The sequence below is a fragment of the Chiloscyllium plagiosum genome, unplaced genomic scaffold (genome assembly GCF_037043375.1).
Source record: "Chiloscyllium plagiosum isolate Xiang-an unplaced genomic scaffold, Cpla_swu_hap1 HiC_scaffold_3, whole genome shotgun sequence".
Classification (NCBI taxonomy): domain Eukaryota; kingdom Metazoa; phylum Chordata; class Chondrichthyes; order Orectolobiformes; family Hemiscylliidae; genus Chiloscyllium; species Chiloscyllium plagiosum.
In genome coordinates this window covers 130,166,624-130,189,878 of record NW_028270141.1, presented here as the reverse complement: position 1 = coordinate 130,189,878, position 23,255 = coordinate 130,166,624, and the positions used below count along the sequence as shown (strand labels likewise).

General features: G+C 40.9%; 1 protein-coding gene across 4 annotated transcripts in view; it reads left to right on the top strand.

Annotated features, from left to right (window-relative positions):
- Positions 1–23,255, top strand: part of kif6 (kinesin family member 6) — a 570,521-nt gene that overhangs the window by 487,949 nt on the left and 59,317 nt on the right. For all 4 annotated transcript variants that reach the window (XM_043687249.2, XM_087983390.1, XM_087983396.1 and 1 more), the window contains 2 exons: positions 14,346–14,430; positions 16,102–16,237. In XM_043687249.2, the coding sequence (XP_043543184.2) occupies positions 14,346–14,430; positions 16,102–16,237 (221 nt within the window). The remainder of the gene's footprint in view (positions 1–14,345; positions 14,431–16,101; positions 16,238–23,255) is intronic.

Genomic DNA, 23,255 nt, shown 5'->3' with positions numbered 1-23,255 from the left:
CAATCCTATCCTTGGCATCTGTCCAGGTTGAACTGTTGGACTATAACCTGGTGTTGTGTGATTTTTTTTAACTTTGTTCACAATCTTGATGTTGTAACTAGCCCAGAGGTGATATCTGCTCTATACCAGTTCCATCACCAATACTACTCTCTATCTCCTCCATAACATAACCTAACTCCAGACCTTTGTCAATGTAGCTATTCTGTGTTTTTATTATTTCCAGGCTTGGCTGTTTGTGTGGTAACCTAACTCTCTTTGCATCTTTCAAATGAACTAAAGTTCATCCAAAACTCTGCTGCCCATGTCCTATGCCTAAATGCCTATTTCACATCAAGTTTAATCACCAATCGCCCCTGTGCTGCTGACCCACTTTGGCTCCCAATTTGGCAATACCCCAATATTAAAACTATCACACTCATTTTTAAATCTATAGTCTCAAACCGTCCTTGCTTACCTCCTAGGTCTCTGTGTCCCACCAATTCTAGCTTCTTGTGCGTCCTTGATTTTAATTTTCTACCATATTCCACTTGTATTAATAAATGGAGGGAAATATATAATCCATTATACTTCCTCATTATACTAGTCTTGTGTCTTCAGTTCTACTCCTTTTGTATTTCTCCTTTTGCTTCTTTTTTGAATAGGATTCTGTCTTGACTGTGGCAACCAACCCCTGACTAACTTCTAATTCCTCTAAAAATGCTGAGAGATTAATTAATTGATGTATTGTGATCACATGTACCGGGATACAGTGAAAAGTGTTGATTTGTGTGCTATACAGGCAGATCGTACCATGCAAAGTGCACTAGGGTAGCAGAACAGAGTGCAGAATACAGTTACAGCCACAGAGAAGGTGCAGAGACAGTGATCAGAGTTAATGGTTTGAGAGGTCCATTCAAAAAAGTTTGATAACAGCAGGGAAGAAGCTGTTCTTGAATCGATTTGTACATGTATTCAAGCATTTATATCTTCTGCCTGATAGAAGAGGGTGAAGGAGAGTATAACTCCTTCAAAGGGCTCTTTGATTCTGTTGCTGCTTTCCCAAGGCACCAAAAGTATGGGGGGATTCATTGGATGAAAGGCTGGTTTGTGTGATGGATGAGACTGTATTCACCACTCTCTGCAGTTTCATGCGGTTTTGGGAAGAGCGGTTGCCGTATCACACTGTGATGCATTCAGATAGGATGCTTTTTTCTGGTACATCCAGAAAAAATTGGTAAGCATCCTTGTGGACCTGCTGAATTTCCTTAGCCTCCTGAGGAAGGAACATGATATGACCCTTTCTCAAAGGATTAAATTCCTCTTCTGATTTTTCTGAGCACAAAGTACATAATAAATAACTTGAGACTGTGGAATGCACAAAATAATTCATTGTTGATGTTAAGCTACATAATTCACTTCCACTTTCAACTCACAAGCTATGTAACCCCGTCACAGTGCACTGTGTTGCATATTATGCAACTCTGACACATTGACTTTATCTATGTCGTTCATATTCATGCAGGAGTTTAGTAAAACAGTTTATTTAGAACCTACGTCTAGAACATAAAATGATACAGCAAAGGAACGGACCGCTCGGCCCATGATGTTGTTCCGAACTTGACACCAAATTAAGCTAATCCCTTCGGCCTGCCCTTGGTCCATATCCCTCCATTCCTTGAATAGTCATGTGCATCTTCATCTAAGTATGAAGTACAGAAGATTTACTATACATATACATTGACTTTTATCTGATTTAATTCAATAATATTTTCTGTCTGTCGTCATACTGATGATAAAAACTGAAAGAATTGCGGATACTGGAAATCAGAAATTACTGGAAAAGCTCCACAGATCTGACAGCATCAATGGAGAGAAATCAGAGTTAACGTTTCAGGTTCATTGACCCTTCCTCAGAATTGATGGTAGCTAGGAAAATGTTTTTTATGCAGAAGACAGGATGGGGGATGCTAAGGAGTAAATGATTGGTGCCGATAAAGCCCAAAAAGAGAAAGAAGAGCAGTTGGACAGACAAAGGAGTGGATAACAATTAGTCTAGGAGAATGAATGGCTGCTCATGGGGACTATTGGTAGCTAACAACGGGTTGTGTGTAATAGCAGACCATGTGATAACAAAGCCCGGTGTGTAGGGTTTTGGGTAAGGACATGGGAGCAGGTGCCTCAAGCCCTAACATTGCTGAACTTGCTGAGTCCAGTAGAACATGAGGTATACTTCCAGCTTGTGCCAGATGTTGGCCAGGGAACAAGGTGGTACGTTAAAGTGGCAGACAACTGGAAACTCAGGGTCTTTTTGTGGACAAAACATAGGTGTTCTGCGAAGTGGTCCACCAACTTGTTTCCTGGCCAACACCTTTATCAGTAAAGATTTTGGAGGTGTAGGCGTATCCATGAAAGTGTGTATTATTGTAGACAGAATGTTTACCAATTTATCCCGAAGCATCTAATCAAAGTTCCCAACTACTGAGGGCCAATAAGTAATTATGAAAAGAGATTATGTGCTATGTTACCTAAGTGCTTTACAGTAAATGAAGTAGTTTTGAAATGCAGCTTCTAATCTAAAGAAAAAACAGTAACCATTTTGTGCATAGCAAGCTGCAACAAAACAATATGATAATGACCATGCAATATTTTTGTGATTTTGGCTAAGTATTACCCAGGATACTGGAGATAACATACTGTGTCTTCATCCACAGTACCTTCCTGACCCTTTTCCAGCACTTTATAATTTTAATGCTGTGTTTAATTCCCCTTTAAATAGTCCAATAGGATCTTTCACACCTGCCCTAGATGGCAGATGCACTAATTCTAATGTCTCATCTGAAAGATGGCACCTCTGACAGTGTAACACTCCCTTAATTAGAACTTAGCTATCTATCTTAATATATTTGCTTACAGAAGAACATCAATCACAGTTTTTTAAATTTACGATTGACCTACAGCTTTGACAAATTTAAAAAAGTAAGTTAAATAGGCTCAAGAATCTCATGATTCATTGTGATGAATGAAGGGATGGGAGGCTTGTGTTCATTATCATGGGGATTGAAGGGCTTTGTTTAGATGGTGTTACTTACTGATTAACAATCAACAGCAGCAAAGATCACAACTTATTTCTCATTGTAACTGCTAACTCAAAATTGCTTGTCTTGGTCAATATCAACATAGTAATTAACCTAGAGCTTGTAAAAGTGCTTTTTGTTTGAGTTTCTGGTTATTCAAGCACAACGTTGTTTGTGCAACCCTTATTTTGAAACTATTCTTGTGGTTAAAAAGCCAAAATTTTCATGCTTGTACGTAGTGATGCCTAGGATTCCTTTGTATTAATTATGTTTTTATGCCTTTGAGTGACTGAATGACCTTTCCCAATATGTTCAGTAATCTCAACAGATAAGATTACACCAGTGCCATCTAGTGGTAGGATTAGTAATCACAACATGATTTCACAAAAAGACAATAGGTTAGTTGTTTGAGTCAGACAACTTTGGATGGTCTGCAGTTTGAAATAATGGAACATATAACATTGCTCAGATAGTGCCATCTAAAGGATTTTGCAACCATATCTTTTAAGTATATAAGAGATAATACTTGACTGTTTAAAGGATTGTCAAAGTTAACAGGATTTATTGTTCTTCACTACTTAAGATTAGATTCCCTACAATGTGGAAACAGGCCCTTCGGCCCAACAAGTCCACACCGACTCTATGAAGAGTAACCCACCCAGACCCATTTCCCTCTGTCTAATGCACCTAACACTATGGGCAATTTAGCACAGTCAATTCACCTGACCTGCACATCTTTGGATTGTGGAAGGAAACTGGAGCACCCGGAGGAAACCCACGCAGAGACGGGGAGAATGTGCAAACTCCACACAGACAGTCGCCTGAGTCGGGAATCGAACCTGGGCCCCTGGTGCTGTGAGGCAGCAGTGCTAACCAGTGAGCCACCATGCCGGTCACGTTTGATCCTATACTGATCTAGTTTGATACTATACTAATCACTATCTTACATTATCATGCTGCTGTAATTTAGCACTCCTGTCTCTAAGTTGTGAACATTGTAGATTAAATTTGCAGTTCAGGCCATGAGTACACAATCAAGCTTGACACTTGAGAGATGATGCCTTTTGGATCAAATGTTAAATCAAGCTCCTTTCTGGCTTTTCAGGTGAATTTTAAAAAGTCTCAATGTATGTTAGAAAGATTATCAAGATATTCTCCTGGTTGCAATTCACCCTGTTCAACCCCACCAGCCCAATTCAAAGCCCATTGCCACCAGATTCAAAGTAATTTTAATTTGTTGGAGGTAGTGGGTGTGGGTGGTATTGGATCAGTTGCTTATTATAAATGGTGTTTCTATAACTTTCAGTGGAAAGCAAAATTGGCTGGGGTATTGGAGGCGGGGAAGGGGGGGGTGCAGGTGTAATTGGAAAATATCCGATATTGGCTTTTTAAAAATATATTCATAAGATATTGGTTTCTCTGATAAAATCAGGATGTATTACTAATGCTAATTGTCCCTGAGAACATTCTGATATTTTCTTAAACTACTGTGGCCCTTGTAGTATAAGTCCACTCACAGTACTATTTAGGCAGGTGTTCCAGAATTCTGTCACAGTGACAGTAAAGGAATGATGATTATAACCCCATGTCACGGTGATGGCGTTTGGAGGAGAATCTTATGGTATCCCATGTGCCCACAGTTCTCTGGGTTAGTTTTGTGCCGTTGCATGATATATTTGAAGGTGTAGAAGGGGAGGCCAACCACTGTTCTGGCACTCTCAAGCTGTCTCCCAATTTACAGTGAAGGGGGCGGTCAAGGTGGCAGCCAGCTTGCCCATCCTTAAGCAAATTGAGGCCTTTGGTTTGTCAGTTGAAGAACACTGAATAGCCTCTTTTCATCGCCACTGATACAATATTATAGACAAGTTAAGATGGAAGCAAAGTGACCTACCTGTTGTTTTCAGAAAGGAAGGCAGGGTTCCTTTTTAGGGGGTTTACTTATGCCCATCAGGGGCAGCTGTTCCCCCAGCTGCCTCCAAACCTCAATGACAAGATGGGACTCCCCATTTATGTCTGACCTCTAGAACTCAAATCCACAATCCCCTCTTCACCCTCGCTCGTGTCCCTGATTTATTCCTGACCAAAAGTTCGAGACTTACCTTGAAATCCAGTTTCTATTATCATTTTTCTGGGACTCCCAGTAGTCCCTGCAGTGGCTAGAATGTCTTTCTGGGTTGCTGCATGTGGGTAAGGACTGATTCATATCTGGTGAGTTATGAATGGCACTTAACACGGCAATCATTGATAAATATTCCTACTCCTAACCTTATGGGAGAAGCTAATTTAATGTAAGAGGCCAAAACAAACTTACTGAAATAAAAATAAAAGTAAGAGAGGAAATATAAAACACAAAGATGCATATAGAAAGACCATAACGCCATTCTTGTAGGAGCTGAAGTAGGCCATTAAGTCTGCTCCACCATTCAAGAATATCATTGTTGATCTGATAATCCTCAGTTCCACTTTCCTTCATTTCCCTCAAATCCTTGATTCCCTTACTAATTAAAAAAAATCTACCTCAACCTTGAATGTAATTAATGACACAACTTCAGTAACATTTTTGTATAATTGTCCCATTGGCAATCAGAATTTAATGACATGATAAGAACAAGGCCAGCCAGGTGGACCTCATAGAGTATGAGTTACTTGACTGGGGCTGTTAATCTGGTCCAATCAAGGATCCCGGGTTTACTTATAAAAAGGGGAGTGTTCGTCCGAGCCCAGGTGTCCTTGGAGAAGGAGCACGTGGTGTCTACCAACTCCCTCGAGCTGTTCAGGGAGAGGTGTGCACCACAGGGTGTGAAGTGCTTTATTTTCCCCTCCAACTCTATTTTGATTTAATCCCTACCCTTCCTTTCGTGTTTTTGATCACGCGGCATTGCCCTTCAATAAGAAGTGCACTGCTCGTCAGTGGCCACCCTGGTGCTTCCTTTCTTCCTGGTGGTGAAAATTGAATAAAGATTTGTACACCTGTTGTCTTTCACTGTGTCTCACACCTACACACACACAACATAGGTGCTGGGGATAATATAAGCACTACCGCAGTTAGGCAGTAGTGTGGGGGGTAAGGGAAAAAAGGAGAAAAAGAAAAAAAAAGGATTGTCAGAGATGTTGACACTCTGGTAGCTGACTCTGAATGAGGCAGTACTAAAGTCAAGGTCTGTTCATGTGTAAGTAAGGAGTGACCTGGTGACAGATACAGGGCTCTGTGGAGTTAATTCTGATCTCATCAAGTATAGCAACTTAAACTTAATAGAAAAGTTCAGAAAATTCCTTTCAAACTGAACAAAAACAAGATGAAAAAACTTAGGAATTTTTGAGGAAAAGCCAGTTAATAATACTGTTCTTGTGAAAACTTAGATCTGGGCATTAAAATAGTTAATTACCACAACTATCTAGGTGTCAAAGTTGATGGTTGGAGAGAATGATGCACAGATAGTGTCCAAAGAATATGCATAGCAATATTACATCAGAAAATGAAAATCTTTGAGTTGAATTTGCAATTATGAAACTCTTTTGTATGCCTATATTGAGGATATTTGTTTCGGGAGCTTTGCCTGATGCAGTTGTCTGAGGAAAGCAGAGTTTTTAAGGGTACAGAGGCTGGAATCATAAATGGAATGGGCTGTGTTGCGATAGGTGGTAAGAACCGGCAAGCTATTCATCTCCACGTGCAGATCATCGCCATACAACATCACCCCCTCTCAACCCCATTACTCAAGCAGCATTGCTAAATTCTCAACAGGGAATGACTGTTTATTGTTTGTTAACAGCACACCTTGCTATGGGGTGCAGTCTTAAAAATTCATGATGCAAACAGGGACATTTCAACATGGAAACCAGAGCAGATTCTTGCTCCCAGACATCCATGTTGGCCATAGACAAACTTATAGGCAGGGCAGAGTCTGCCACACATACCCTTCCATCATGGGCATTGACCCTACACTTTCAGGGAGGCTTTGCCACCAACCTGGCATCCTTCGATGCACCAGCACTGTGCCATGCAAGGGCAGACTGGTCTGGGAAGGCATATTGGCAACCAACAGTGTCTGGCTACATTAGATACAGGTACTACACAAGGAGGGGAGCACATTATACGGTGGGGATCAGGCTGTTTAGCAGGGCTCCTCCCTGGCTTTCTCAGTGTGCATTCGCCTGGTGCTGCCAGCTTGTTTCCAGCATATACACTTTGTTCTACTCTGCCATGGTTTGCCTTGCATTGGCAGTTAGCACAGTCAGACGATAGGCAAGTAATCAGTAAGCAGTCAAGGTGGCCTACATTTTGTCATACATCAGTGGGCTATGTCAGTCTAGCATCTCCGCAATGTGGATTTAGTATTTGTGCCAAACACACGGCAATTGTTACAAGCAGCACAAACTGTGTCTGAAAGTCTTCAGGGAGTGGTCCCACAATAAAGTCCATGGGGATTCCCCATCAGCCAGGGGCCCAGCAAAGGTTATTCAGGTCAGCCTCCCATACCAGTCGTCATTATGCTATAGTTCACAGAAACTAAGGGGGTATTGGTGTTGGGGAAGGGGAGACAAGAGAAAGAGGGAACTGGGGGAATGGAGACTGGTTGGGGCGTGGGGGGGGAAGCAGGTAGGCAGGTCTGGGGAATGCAAACCTGTATGGTTAATAGAATGAGCACTTAGAAAGAACAATCTGATGTTCGGAGTCTCATAGCATGTAAATGCTGAGGCTAAACGCCACTGGCAGAGACGGCTTGCTGTTCTTTCAATCATGAAGCACATGAGTGGTGTGCAATGTTGAGGAGAATAGCTGCAAAATGACTCACAGTGGGTGGGATACATCTGAGGGAATGGGCCAGATCTCCAGCTGTTCATTGCGGATTCACAGGGGAACAGCACATGACATGCAGGGTCCCTGCTCTGGAGCCGTCCTTCCTCTTTGAGCATCTTAATTACATCTCCCTGTTCCTGTCACTGCTGGGAAGCTCCCTGATATATGTTGCAATCTGACAGGCGGTCAGCAATTATGGAGGGGAGCGGGTGCATCAGAATGAGCCGATGCCTTTACTTGCTTTACTTACTGCCAGTGCTCCCACACGATGTATTTGATGATCACCACAGACCCCCAACCACAGCATCTTGTTAACAGCCAAGGACTGATGCCACAGGGCACTATGAAGCATCTACAACCACAATAACAACAGGGAAAACTACAAGAATGGTGAAATGCAAGTTTTTATGTGAAGTTAAAATTATTTGCATACTATTGGTTGTGAAAGAAACTTTAAATGTGAAATCATTATTTTAAATAATATATGGACCTAACAGAGTATGGTAAATGTAATGTTCACCAGACTATGTACAGTGTTTCCAGCCATTACCTGTATGTCATATTGATAGAGTTTTTCCTCCTGGTTTCTTGCCCCCCTCCATTGTGCTGCACTGAGCTTCCTGCTCTGCACTTGGCTGGAGGGAAACCACTCCTCAAGCAACTCCTCAGCTGCAACTTCTGAGGTCATGAGCAGCAGCCAGAGTAGTGATGGATGGTCCAGCCAGCTCTGCAATCTTCTGAATAGATAATGTTGAAGACCCTGTAATATAACTCCTCCTCTTGATGGTTGATGCCTTCTAGCATTGCCCTGACTCCTTGTGAAGGGGAGCACCTAGACTGCTGCATAAGCCAATAGAGCGCAACTTTTGTCAGCTGTCCAGCAACAGCTGAGGCTGCCAGACCTGCAGTGACAGGACTCCATCCAGATTGGCCCTAGCTTCTCAGCAGTGAGGGTCAATGCTGCTCCTGCTGCTGTGCATTTGCACCAAGTCCATCATGACAACAGTATCATTTTTTTTGCTGAGATTTTAGCAGGTACCTGGTCTCCAGCAACCCCCTGATTGAAAGCAACCTGGAGGTTTCTCTGTCATGCAACTCAGTAAACATACGAACAAGGAACAAGAGTTGGCTCTTTGAGCATACTTCACCATTCAATAAGGTCATGGCTGATCTGACTTTAATCTCAACTCTAAATTCCTACATATCCCTGATAATCTTTCAACCTCTTGATAATCAACAATCTATCTAACTCGATGTTAAAAATATTTAAAGATTCTCCATCCAATGCATTTTCAAGAAGGCGATTCCAAAGATTCAGTGGTCCTCACAGAGCGATATGTTTCCATCCATGCAGCTGGGGGAAATGGGGTATCCATGAGATAATTCCCTCTAATGTTTCCTCACAATGATGCAGAGATGTTTAAGAACGGGGACTGGCTGGTCCTTGAGGACTTGTGTCTATTTGAAAATCATGAGGCAGAAAACATTGCAACCACTGGTTATTAGTAATGTTCAATGCCTGGTTAGTGTCAACAGTGTCAGTGAGATGATAAGTTTTGCTTAATCCATTGTCAAAGCATAGATGTCTCCACGTCCCTACAGGTCCAGTCCCTGCCAGGTCAAGAATCTTTTCCTTCGAGGGTTTGAGGACACCAGAGATATCCAGCATCCTCTCAATGTTACCTCCTTTTGTATCTTAGGATGCAAGCCATCCGGGCCAGGGGACTTATCTGCCTTTAGCCCCCATTACTTTGATTAAAACTACTTCTGAGAATGATACTTCATTCGTCCCTTACATTCTTTCGTATTAATAAAATGTTTGATTTATCTTCCACCACCAAGCCTGAGGAAAAATATCTGTGTAACTCCTCTGCCATTTCCTTGTCCCCATAACCATCTCCCCAGATTCATTTTCTAAGGGGGTCTATGTTCACTTTTGTGTCTCTCTGCCTTTTTATGTATTTAAAGAATCTCTTATTGTCAGTTTTTATCTCCCTCACCAGCTCTCTCAGCTTATTTTCTTGCTCTTTTGTATTTTTTTGACCTCCTTTGCTGGAAGGGGTTCTTTTTTGCTAAAAATGTATTTTATTCATAAAATGAGAGTTTGAAACAGTATCCAAGTCTCCATACAGCATGTCGCCTTTATACACTTAGAAAACTTCAAACTTTTCCATGGCTGCCTTGTAAAGTCAGCTTGAGCTGTAAAGTCAGCACTGTAATTCAGCACCATAGCTTAAAGTTAAAATTGGAACCTCCCTAGTTTTAGATTTAATCCTCTAACTCCAGACTAAAAAAACCAAGTAGCCAAAGTCCTTTTCTATTTCTTCATTAAATAAAAGTGTTGCTGGCTAAGACAACATTTTTTTGGCCCATTCCTAGTTGTACTAATTGTCCAGGGGCAGTTAACATTCAACCACATTGCTGTGGGTCTGGAGGGACTTGTAGGTCAGTCCAGGTAGGGGTGGAAGATTTCCTCCCCTTTTAGGTGTACATGGACCAGGTGGGTTTATGCGGTCACCATTAAGTTAAATACATTCTTGCATTTAATTCACATCTGACATGGGACAATTCAAACCTGTGTTCCCAGGACATTTCCTTGGGCTTTGGGTTACTAATCCTGTGACATTGCCACTAAGCCACTGCCTTCCCCCACTCCCCACCCCCCATTCCCCTTTCTTCCCTCATCATCTCTGACTTGAAATTGAGTTTGGGATCTTATATGCAATCGGTGCAATGCGCACTAAAGTTGTATTTTATCTACTAAAGATATAGACCTGGCAAATAATTATCTCTTTTGCTTTGCAGCTCAGTGATTTATGAGCAGCTGAACATTCAAAGTTGCATTTTTCCATCTCTGCTTCTGCGAGCAAAAGCCACACGCAGGGAAATTAAATAAGGAAGCCTCTCTGATCCCCACAATCTTCATCTAATGCAATTTGAAATGTTTCAAACAGAATTGTAGTTGGACTATCTTTTATTTTCAAAATGACTGCTTTTGATTCTGGGATATATCTCTGGTAGAGTTAATAGTCCTCTCTTCAGATCCCCTGGTTACATGAAGAAGCCTCCTTGTTCATAAAGATGGGTTTGGCTTCTTTGACCTGAAACTGCATCAATAATTCAAATGTTTTATTAAGGTAAATGTAGACCTCCTGGTTCTATCAAAGGCTTAGAGGTGGGTGATCCATTGTCAAGTTTTCTCATTTGCACCCCCTGCCCTTTTTAGCTAAAGACACATCACCCTTTGAACGACCATACTTGAGGAGTTCAGGTAGTTTTTAAAGTCCAGGATTATTCTTACAAATTTAACCAAAACTAAAAGTTGCCTCTGAAATAATAATACATGTCATGAAGCCAGATGATTTTGACGATGTGTTGCCTACAAAGGGAGAGAACTAATAGTTATAACAAAATCTAGAAATGTTCAGAGAAAATTAGAGAAAAAAGGAGAAGCAAGCTGGAAGAGAGACAGAAACTTATCTCACCTCACCATCCTGTCCCCCTACCCCCTTTATCTGAAGTTCCCCTTACCCCCCCATCTCCCCCCAGTCCTGAAGAAGAGTTATACCCGAAACATCAACGTCTCCACCTCCTGATGCTTTGTTCTCCCAGCCTCCTGCTTGTCTACCTCGGATTCCAGCATCTGCAATTCTTTTGTCTCTAAGCAAGAGAACAGCAGCTAAAAGGTTGTGAGTAAATAAGTGAAAGGAGAAGTAGAAAGGCTCAAGAATTGACTAGTAAGGTATATTTTTCCCTGTTTGAAGTCTCAGCCTTGTCAACATCTGGTTGAAGTTATAGATGGATGAAAACAATTAATAAAATATACACAATTTAGCAACAAGAGCCTTAATTGCCTGCACTTGCCAAAATAAAAATAGCATCTGGATATACCATCGAAGCAGATTATGCTTATGGTCCCAATGCACAGAATTAATAGCATGCAGTAAGCAGCATTTACACCAGTTTATATGTTGTTGCCTGAACAAAAATGAGCTACTTTCTTTTGAATGAATATTCATAGGATATGGGTGTCGCTGATTAGGCCAGTATTTATTGCCCATCCCTCATTGCCCAGAGGGCAGTTAGGAGTCACCTGCAATGATATGGATCTGGTGTCACATGTGGGTCAGACCAGGTAAGGACGGTACTATCCTTCCCGAAATGACATTAGTGAACCAGATGGAAATTTTAACTGACAATCAACAACAGTTTCATGGTCATCATTAGATTCTTAGTTCCAGATTTTGTTTTGAAAATTATTCTTTGAATTTGTGACACTGACTATAATAAATCTGTCAACTTGAACCATTAAAAAATAACTTCAAGGACTTGTCACTTCTATCTAGTTCAGTATAATGTGTTTCTAGTCTCACTATGTGGGTGGCTCTTAATATGCTCAGGGCAAATGGAGGAAATATGCAATACAGTACATACTGCCTTGCCAGTGTGACATCTGGCCAAAGAATAAATATATTAAAGAAATTCTATTCTAGCTTTAGTCAGCAAGCAGTTTCACAAGAATTGGTTGAATTATAATTCCTGTTCTGGGTATTAATGGGCTCCTAGTCAACATATGAATCGATTCACCTCAAGTATTTGGAACCTCATCTTACGAAGAAGCAGCGCTCTGAAAGCTTATGATTTTAAATGAACCTGTTGGACTATAACCTGGTGTTGTGTGACCTCTGACTTTGTCCACTCCAGTCCAACACTGGCATATCCACATAATGAATAGATTGGAACTGTTATACCAGCTCCAAATATTAACTAGTCATAAAAATAAATCAGCACCATCACCCGATACCAGCTCTGAGCCTGGGCAGTCAGTCATGTACAGAGACCTAAGTCACAAAACCAATAAGAATGCAACAACAATTGAAGTTCCTGGAATGTCCTGGTCCTGGGGAAGATGGTGTCCAATGACATTCTAATATCGATCGGCTTAACTTCGGCAAAACAATGACAGATGGAACTTAGTCCTGATAAATATGATTTGATTTGGATTTATTATTTTTATTAATGCAGTGATGCATTTTGGGAGGTCTAATAAGGGAAGGGTTTACTTAATGAATGGCAGGTCATTGTAGTTCTTGGGGAGTACTGGGAACAAAAAGGATTTTGGTGTACAACTCCATTGATCTCTGAAGGTGTCAGCACGGGTAGATACGGTGATAAACTATTGCTTTAACTTAGCCTTGGAATTAATTGGAACTTTAGAATTGTTCAAAATGTTAATTATAAAATTATCGTAAAGATACACTTGCTGCTTTTTTAAAAAAATGCTGTGTCTTTAAAGAGAACATGTAATGGAGGATTTTGTATGGACACATCAGCACTCCAAACTGCTGCTCAAGATGAATGTTTATGCCACTATCCTGTCCATGTACTGCTTAGTTCAGTGGGATAAAGGAAAACCACTTCCTGGTCTAGCTGGATGAGTCTTTCATAGTTAACAAGATATGGTTTATTGCGTTTTGGAAACGAGTTACAGTCTACACTTATATGATAGACATTATTACAGAGACCATGCAGAGGACCTGGATGTTAGGTCTTACTGCTTTGAGATCCTAAACTGTTCTGTTTATAAGATTACATGATATAATCACAGTGGGTAGTGCTTATGACACGCCTCAGAATTAACTCTTTCAGTCCCATATGCAGCAGAAGAGGAACACTTTAAATGCAAATTCTGTTAGCCATTTCCCCTCTGTCCTTCGTAAATAGAATATTTATTCACGTTAACTATACTGTTTTCTTCCTTCTGTTTTAACATTCCTCCATGAACAAAAAATTAAAGACTGGTGCTTGTATAGTGTCTCCTGCATAACCTCAGGCTATCCAAAACTGCTTGACAACCAACCAAGCACTGCTTGAAGTGTAATCACTGGTCTAAGGCTGGAATTGGCAGTCACATCACGCACAGCAAACTCCACCAATCAGCAATCAGTGAATGTCCAGCTCAGTTGTTTGATGGTTTAGTTGAGGGATAAATATTCACCAAGTCACCAGAGCGAATGACCTTTTCTTCATTCAGTGCTATGGAATCTTTTAAGTCTGCCTGAAGGGGCAGCATTGACACAGTACTAAGCTGGAGTGTCAGCCTTAATTATGCCTTTAGAGCTACTCAAGAGTGCTACAGCTGCCACCAGTGGACAATATCTTTTAGTCACAGCCACATTATAAGAACATCAAAGGAAGATCTCCTCTGACTGGTTTTCAGCAAAATGATTGGCATATTCTAAAAGAATAAATATATAATTTGACAGAAGCATATACACATATGATATCATTAAGCATTGTGGTGAGAGAAATTCCTACCCCAAGGTAAGAGTTGACCTTCTCTTAAGCTTCTGTCATTGGTGCTATTTTTTTTCTTCATCATGGGGAGCCTTGAAAACATGTTTTACAGCAAACAAATTCCACAAAGGAATTGCATCAAAGGGGACCTTTAATGCTGCACTTAAGCATTTTCTTCCACAATATCTCACCAGGTGTGACCAGCGAGCCAGCAGATGTCACTGAACCAGATCACTTAGAAAATGAACTTCGAGAGAAAATAGAGGAAGAAAAAAAGAGGTTGGTGACCTTCCTTTCTTTCATTTAAACTTTTTTGTAAAACTCCTACAAAAAGTGCAATGTCAAACAATCAAGCGGATGTTTCTGTTTCAACACTACCACATTATTAATTTAGTTAATATTATTTAACTCGCAAAATTCTGACAATTATTACTTTATTGGTTAACTCACTTACTAGTTTAACCCTTCCTCTCCAAAGCTGAGGACACTTTAAAGGGTGACCACCAATTACAGAACAATGCTCCACCCCACCTGCTTCTCAGATAACACATGGTGCTGTGAAAAATGCGTTCGCTTTTGCAGTGGGGTTGGAGTCCATCATGGTTCAGAACTAAAAACAACTGTGTCTCCCCTGGTTTTAAACCACTCCAGACTCTTTCTGCCTCCATCCCCAAGCCCCTTGCCTTGTCTTTCTCACACCCCCACATCTATTTTGTTCACTTTTCTTGAGGAAGTAAATGAGCAGAGTCCACATGGTTCCCAAAAAAAAAGACTCTGAACAGTTGGGGAGAAGGGAATCTGGTTCTGATTATGTACCTGTGAATGTATTGATTTAGCATAACCCTGATGGAGGCCCAAATTCAAGTCAGCTGTGGTGGTTCACGACCTGACCTGAAAAGTGCGGAGAGAAAGTCAGAATATTTTCTAAAAGGAAATGAACAGACAATACATATTATGGATAAATATTACAAGATCTATTTGATCTCTTTCTTTGCTCTTATCACATACTCCCAGGTAACATCCATTTACAACCAACCCGCCCTAATGTCTCTATCACTATTCCAACATTGATCCGTGTGAGCCTTAACACCTTTAAGGAATACAAAAGTATATGGATCGAGCATCATTATGAAGATAAAATCTTCAATTCAGATTTTTTTAATGCAGTCTTGCGTCAAGTCCTCCAGGATTCCCATTACAACACAGACATGTGGTCAGCGTGGTTATCGCCAAGGGATGGCATGGTTTCCCGACAGTACATGGAAGCCCGGTATGCAGGATCCTGGTCTTGATCCCGAAAGAGGTGCAGGAGCTGATTGAGACCAACTCAACAAAGGCTGGACTTAATTTTGGAAATTGGAGGAAGAATACTTGGATGCAGAGCATTAAAACTGTGACTGGGTCCATTGGACCCACAAAAACAAAGGGAAAAAATTCAATTAAAACCTTGTTGATAAATTTGATAAATGATTAGCAGTCCAGTCAGGCAGGATGGAACATGTTCAAATGTTGCTCATTAGGCCAGCTATTTCTATTGGAAGAAAGCAGTCCCTAACATAGAAGAAAGAATCAAGGCCGATGGGCAGCCGGTCATTAAGTCAGTGCTTGCAACAGTGTGCATGCATAGTTCCCCCAAGTTGTTGGTGTCATCAGTCACCCCCATTTCTATATGTAAGTACATATATCAGGGCTGTTTATGCTTTTTTGTCCTTGTAAGGTAATTAAGTACCACCAAAAACACCGTAGTATTCTAAATTATTTGAATGCTATTGGTTGACAAGTTGTAATATTGAGTGCTTACCAGCTAGAAAAATAAGATTGGTATATCAGCACAATGTGTACTTTGGGTGACTCCTAAACAGGCAGGTCACTTCTCATCATGAGCATCTCTGTGAAATTCCTCAGTTCTCTCAGCTACAATGTGACTATTTTACTTTAATCCCTGTCCAGTTATAAAATGACTTTCAATCGGCTGAAAGCACTGAAGACAGAGATCGAGCATTTACAGCATCTCTTAGAAAAGTCCAAGATGATGATGCAAAAGGATTTTGAGGTCTGGTGGTCTGAAGAGGCAATGAGACTTCAGGTAACACAGATTTTTCAAATGGTGCTTTTTCTCTGTAAAGTTGGAACAAGTCCTGGCACACTATTAAATTCAACTAGGAGAAAGTGATGACTGCAGATGCTGGAGATCAGAGGTTAAAAATGTGTTGCTGGAAAAGCGCAGCAGGTCAGGCAGCATCAAAGGAACATTCCTGAAGAAGGACTTATGCCAGAAACGTCGATTCTTCTGTTCCTTTGATGCTGCCTGACCTGCTGTGCTTTTCCAGCAACACATTTTTAAACACTATTAAATTCCAATGACAATTGTGATGATGCTGCTTTTTTAACAAGATTATGTTGTCCTTGGCTTTTTTTTCAGAGAGGTTGTAAAAGACACAGACTCCGAAAAGTCTTAAGTTGAAGGGTTTTTGGGCCAATTTGATTACAGGTAACAGATACTGCCTCAGGCAACAGGCTTTAAGTTGTTGGGAAAGAAAACACTTGTACAATGAAAGGGGAGTGGCCAATTCTCCCAGCTCAGCTTTTCTTTGGTTTGGTTTGGTTTGGTTTGGTTTTTAGCAGTAGTGTTGTAAAAGCTGCTGGCTCCAAAAAGGTCCAGGCTGATCTGCCTCTGTCTCTGACTTCTCCCTTATGGAGCAGGGGGTCTGGCCTGGTCCATAACACAATGCTGGAGCCTTAACTTAAATAATGGTTAATGACCATAATGTGCTGTACACAACTTGCTGATCTTGAAACTGCTCTATGAAAGTGCAGTGTATCTTCCAGAAAGATGAGAATTTCAAACATTGACTCTCCCATTGGTAACAGACAAAATTACAAGCCATTCCAGCGACTGGTTACGAACCGGCAGATCTTTGAATGTAAGGGCCCAGGTTCTCTTCTCAGGCTCACAGCATATGAATTAAGGCCTCTTGCAGAAAGCCTTCAGCAAAATTTGCTGAAGATACAAAAAGTGTGAGGGCATGTTGCAATGAGGACAGAAATAATCTGAAAGGAAATATGGATAGGTTAAGTGAGTGAGGAAAAGCTTTGTAGATTGAATTTAATATGAAAATGTGTCAGGTCATACAGTTTGCTAGAAAGAATCAACCTATTACTTAATTAAAGAGAGACTTCAAGCAATTTCAGTGCAGAGGGATTGGGATGTTCCCCAGTCATAGCTGGATTTGCCTGGAATCTTTGTGATTTCAGGCAGCTTTCACATTTTACGTAGTGCTTGCAAACTGCAATGCAAAGTGGGAAGAGTTTGCATGTGAAAGCAGATTGCAAAGAACATAAGAACATCAGAAATAGGAACAGGAGTAGGCCATTAGTACTGTCTAGCATATCTGACATTCAACAAGTTCCTGGCTGCGCTGCCCCTTTCGTGCCCGCTCATCATAGCTCTCCATTTACCTCTGTCCTCTATTTCTACTCCTAGAGTTTACTTTAATTAATTCATGCGATATGGGCATCACCGGGTGGCGAACATTTATTTACCTAATTCGGAATTGTTCTTCATAAGAATGGTGGTTAGCTGCCTTCTTGAACTGCTGCTGTCCACGTGGTATAGGTACTCCCACGGTTCTGTTCGGAAGGGACTTGCAAGATTTTAATCCAAGTACGTTGGAGGAATGGTGATATAGGTCCTAGTCAGAATGGTATGTGGCTTAGAGGAGGCAGTAATCCTCACTGATTTGTAAAGTTCTTTCTTGAAGCCTTGGTGAGTTGCTGCAGTGCACCTTGTAGCCAGTGCACACTGCTGCACTGTGCATTAATGATGAAGGGGAAAATCTTAAAGATGGTGAATTGGTTGCCAGTCAAGCAAGCTGCCTTATCCTGGTTGGTGTTGAAGCAACACCCATTCAGGCAAGTGAAGAGTCTCCCATCACACTTCAGCCTTATCAATGGTGGGCAGGCATTGCAGAGACAGTTACTTGCTGTAAAACCTCGAACCACTGACCTGTTCTTGTTGCTACAGTATTTATATGCGAAGCCCAATTCAGTTTTTTGGTCAATGGTAACCCCCTAGGCTGCTGGTAGTGAAAGATTCTGCAAAGGTAATGCCATTGAATATTGAAGAGAGATGGTTACATCTTCTGTTAAATGAAATAGTGATACCTTTGTGCATGAATGCTACTTGCCACTTATAAGCCCAAGCCGTACGGTTGTCCAGATCTGACTGCATTGATTGCTGAAGGATTGCTTCAGTATCTAAGGAGTTGCAAGTAGTGCTGAACAATATGCAATCAGTGAATGTCTCACTTCGGATCTTTTAATGAATGGAAAGTCTTTGATGAAGTAGTTGAATGTGATGGAAGGATCTGCAGGCTGGATGTTACTAGCACTCTGGAGATGAGCTGGTTGACAGAAGATCTCATCAAATGGTAGTGGAACAACATTACAGGGGAAGTCCCACATGCTTCCAACACTGCAGTAGGGAACAACAAGCAATCAGGTTTTACTATCTTTTGGGAAAATTTCAGACCATACTTTTCCATTTTTTTTCATCATTCAGATCCCTGATTTGAAAGATTGTTTCTCTGGCTGTTACCTGCACTGCATTCTGTCCTTGACATGTTGTTTTACTCATTCACAGAGGACGTTACTTGATTTATTGTTGTCACATGTAACTATTTACGATGAAAGGTTTTGTTTTGCGAGTAGTACAGGCAGATCAAAGCAAACAACGACATACAGGTCATAGTGTGCACAGACAGAGTGAGGCCTACAGGGTTACAACTGCACAGGAGGTGCACAAAGCAAGATTAGCATTAGCAAGAAATTATAAAGGTCCATTCAGCGATCTAATAACAACAGGGAAGAAGCTGTTCTTGAACCTGATGGTCCATGTGTTCAAGCTTCTGTATTTTTTGCCTGACAGAAGAGATTGTAGGAGAGCATTTCACGGGTGGGAGGGGTATTTGATAATGTTGGCAGCCTTTCCGTGGCAGCAGAAAGTGTAAATGGAGTCCATGAATGGGAGTTTGGCTTCCATGATGGCCTGGCTGTGCACACAACTGTCTGTAGTTTCTTACAGTCCTGGGCAGAGCAGCTGCCGTACCACGGCATCATTGGCTACAACATGTTGCCTATCGCTAGTGGCCTTTGAGAAGATGGTGGTGAGCTGCCTTCTTGAACTGCTGCAGTCCATTTGGTGTAGGCACAAACCCACAATGCTGTTATGGAGGGAGTTCCAGATTTTTGACCCAGTGATACTGAAGGAACAATTACATATTTCTGCTTTGTTTCTTGTTGACCACAACTGCATGGAATATTTTCACTGCTTTCTCAAACAGAGCTGTACCTCTTCTTCATATTCTCCTTTAGCTTCAGGATATATATTTCAGGACTATTCATGATAGATCCATGATCTCTACACTACATCAGTGTATCACTTTAGACAGTTTAACTCCCATTGTTATGTCTACTCCTCTTGTTTTATCCACTCATTCCTTGATTTATGAGCTGTCCCTTGTGTTTTCACTGCTCCTTCTACTTTGGTATCTTGTGTGCAAATTTGACTACTGTGTATCCATTTTCTGAATCCAGATTAATTCTAGCTCCCTATCACCTCCTTAAAGCCCGTGATGAATTTAGTATGAATGCTGGCCAAGATGTTGACACTCACATCCCACGTATGAATGAAGGAACATGGAGCTTACTTTTGTGAATTGGAAACAGCAGTGTTCCCTGCCTGAGCTCTGAGGGACTATATGCCCTATATCTCCTATTCATTCCTTTCAATCATTTTCCAGACCATCCACACAACAGCCAGTTTAATTCATGAACTTTCATATTAAGGTTTTTCAAAATTCATTTGGAAATTTATCTATGTTAAATCACAGAGCTAACAACAGTTTAGTTTGAATCTAAATCAGTCCACAAGCAGATGTTATATATTTTATTGTTTTCCCTTGAAACTTTGAGACCTAGTGCACCCGATCGGCTTTCTGCCCAGCCTGTGCCTGTGCTTGCATCCGGCAACCTCCACTCTCACCCCAGGCTCACCCAGCCAACTTCTAATGTAGCCCTTTCCCAGACAGCTTTCAGCCATTTTAAGAGTTGGGTTCACAAAGCTGTAAATATTTCCAACTTTGTGCAAGCATCTCTCAAACAATGAGTAAGAAAGTATTTCTTTCCCACATGACAATTAATCTTGTCAAAGAAACAATTTGTGATGCTGAAAATCTAGGCAAAAGCAGAAATTAATTGAAGAATTGTAAACCAGTAAATTGTAAACCTGTTTCTTTCACCAGTCTACACTAATCTGACACATAGAATGCACACGTTACTCAGTTTTGTTTTTATTCTTTCGTGAGATGTGGCCATCATTGACTGGGCAAACATTTGTTAGTCATCCTTAATTGCCCTTGACCTGAGTGATTTGCTAATATATTCCATAGGGCAGTTACGGGTCAGTCACATTACTGTAGGATCTTGCATTACATGTTGGCCAGGCCTCGTCGGAATTGTAGATTTTCTTCCCTAAAGTACGTTATCTAGGCCCTCTATGTTACCATCTTTTTCGTGAATTTTATTGAATCTTTCAATCTTTGAGGAATGGCCAATCTTCTAAATTTTGAAGAGGGAAAACCATTTCAGTTTATAAATAATCTCGTCATCCCCTTGTCTGGACCTACTTCATATTCACCACATATTGGAATTATTCACAGCTTCAGCTATATATATATATATAAAATGTTATAGGTGACACGTTTGCCTCATGGCGCCAGGGACCTGAATTTGATTCTATCCTTGGGCAACTGTCTGTGTGGAGTTTACACATTCTCCCCGTGTCTGCGTGGGTTTCCTCCGGGTGCTCTGGTTCCTCCCACAGTCCAAAGATGTGCAGGTCAGGTGAATTGGCCATGCTAAATCGCCCGTAGTGTTCAGGGATGTGTAGGTTAGGTGCATTCATTAGGGGAAATGTAGGGTAATGAGTCTGGGTGGGATACTCTTCAGAGGGGCGGTGTGGACTTGTTGGGCCGAAGGGCCTGTTTCCACACTGTAGGAATTCTAATTCTAATAAAGATGGGAATTATTTGGTATAGGGTCTGTTGTATTTTGAAGTACCAAACAACTCCCAAAGTTGGTGCAGGGGCAGGAGATAAATTGATGTTCGAAAGTTTTGAAGTGTATTCCTATACAAATGGCGCATCTTTTTTTTCCCAACTGTCATCTTATGACTTAACCTTTTGTGAGGTACCTTGTCAAACACCTTCTGGAAGTCCAAATACAACACATCTATTAGATCCTCTCAATCCACTCTACTTGAGACTTCCTTGAAAAACTCGAATGATGTCGTCAAACACAATTTCCCCTTCCATGAAGCCATGCTGGCTCTGGTTGATTTGATTATGATTTCCCAAATGTGCAGGTATTACTCCTTACTAATCAATTCCAATAGACTAATTGGTCGATATTACCTACTTTTTGCCTCCCTTCCTTTTTGAATACAAGTCTAACATTGGAAGTTTTCCAGTTCTCTGGTATTTTTTCCAAAACCCAAGGATTTTTGGAAAATTACAACCAATGCATCCACTATTTGGTAGCTATTTCTTTTAGGATCCCAGGATCTAAGCCATCAGAACTAGGTTTCCTAACTCCCTTTAGACCCATTAATTTCCCATGATATTACCTCACTAGTAATGGTGATGGTTCTTAGTTCCCACCCAGCCCTGTATTCTTTAGCATTAATAGGGTGTTTGAAGTATCTTCCACCATAAAGACTGATGCAAAATATCTTTTAAACCCTCTGCCATTTTCTTATTTCCCTTAACTATCCCTGCAGATTAAATTTCTAAGGAGCTTATTTCATTTTGACCTCTCTTTTCCTTCATATGTTATGAGGTTAGGTGAGTGCATTTCTGGTCAGAGAGTATGGAATGGATGAATATGTATTAAATGATATATAATTTGATTGTTTGAAAGCTTTTACCTCTGACATACTAGCTATCAGAATGTCCTTTATCATCCTGTTGAATTCTTCAGTTTCACCATTTATTTATGGATTGTATTGCAATGCCAGTTAGTGGTAGATTCTACAGCTTGTGAGAAACTCCGTGAATATGGTTGGCAATAAATGTTGATCCAGCCAACAATATTCACATCTCAAAAGTGAAAGAAAATGTTTGTAGTCTTGACTGTGCATTCCTTAAAATGACCCGTTGCTTTGACATTTGTGATGTTATAACATACACTTCACTTTCAGGTAATCTACCTGCAATTCTCTTCTTTGAAAACTTGCACACCTTTATTAAGTGATTCCAGTTTAAGCAGCTGAACATTTATTAGGTACCAGTGGATACCTCCCCAATTTGGGTCAATTTCTGAGGATATCTGATCGTAATGGTCTCCCCAACATCTCTGCCAGAATGTAGATGCTCCAATGATTGCATTTTTCTTTGACTTCGAAGTATTGAAAAGCCCTTACTGCCATATCAAACATCTGTCTTCTGTGAGCTGCTCAAATATCTGCTGGCCTTCTTCCAGTAACTGTCGAGCAGTTTCACTTTCTTGTGGATTGGTACTACATTCAGGTGTCCATCCCTGTATCAACAACTCTGAAACTGCCATCTGACAGCCTGAATGAATCACCTGGTGATGGTGCTGCAGCAGGTACATTTAAAATGTTCTCCATCTCATCCCACCTATTGTTTTCTAAACCTTCATTTGTGGGTTGGTGGGGGTGTTTCTGTCTGGGAAGCATTCCCTAATTCCCGGGGTCACGTAAGAGTCAGCATTGCTGTGGAGAAGTCACATGTAAGCCAGAGCAGTTAAGAATCGCAGATTTCCTTTCCTAAAGGATATTAGTGAACCAGATCAGTTTTCACAATGGTTACATGGCCATCATTAGGCCTGTACTCTATTCCAGATATTATTGAATTCACATTTCACCGTGGGATTCAAAACCATTTTCAAACCAGAAAAATGGTATGCAGTCCTGGATCAGTGGTGCAATGACATTATGACTATGCATAGCCTCCAATCGTGCTTTATGCTTTGAAGATATGTAGAGATGACATAGAAAATAAGTGCAGGAGCAGGCCATTCAACAC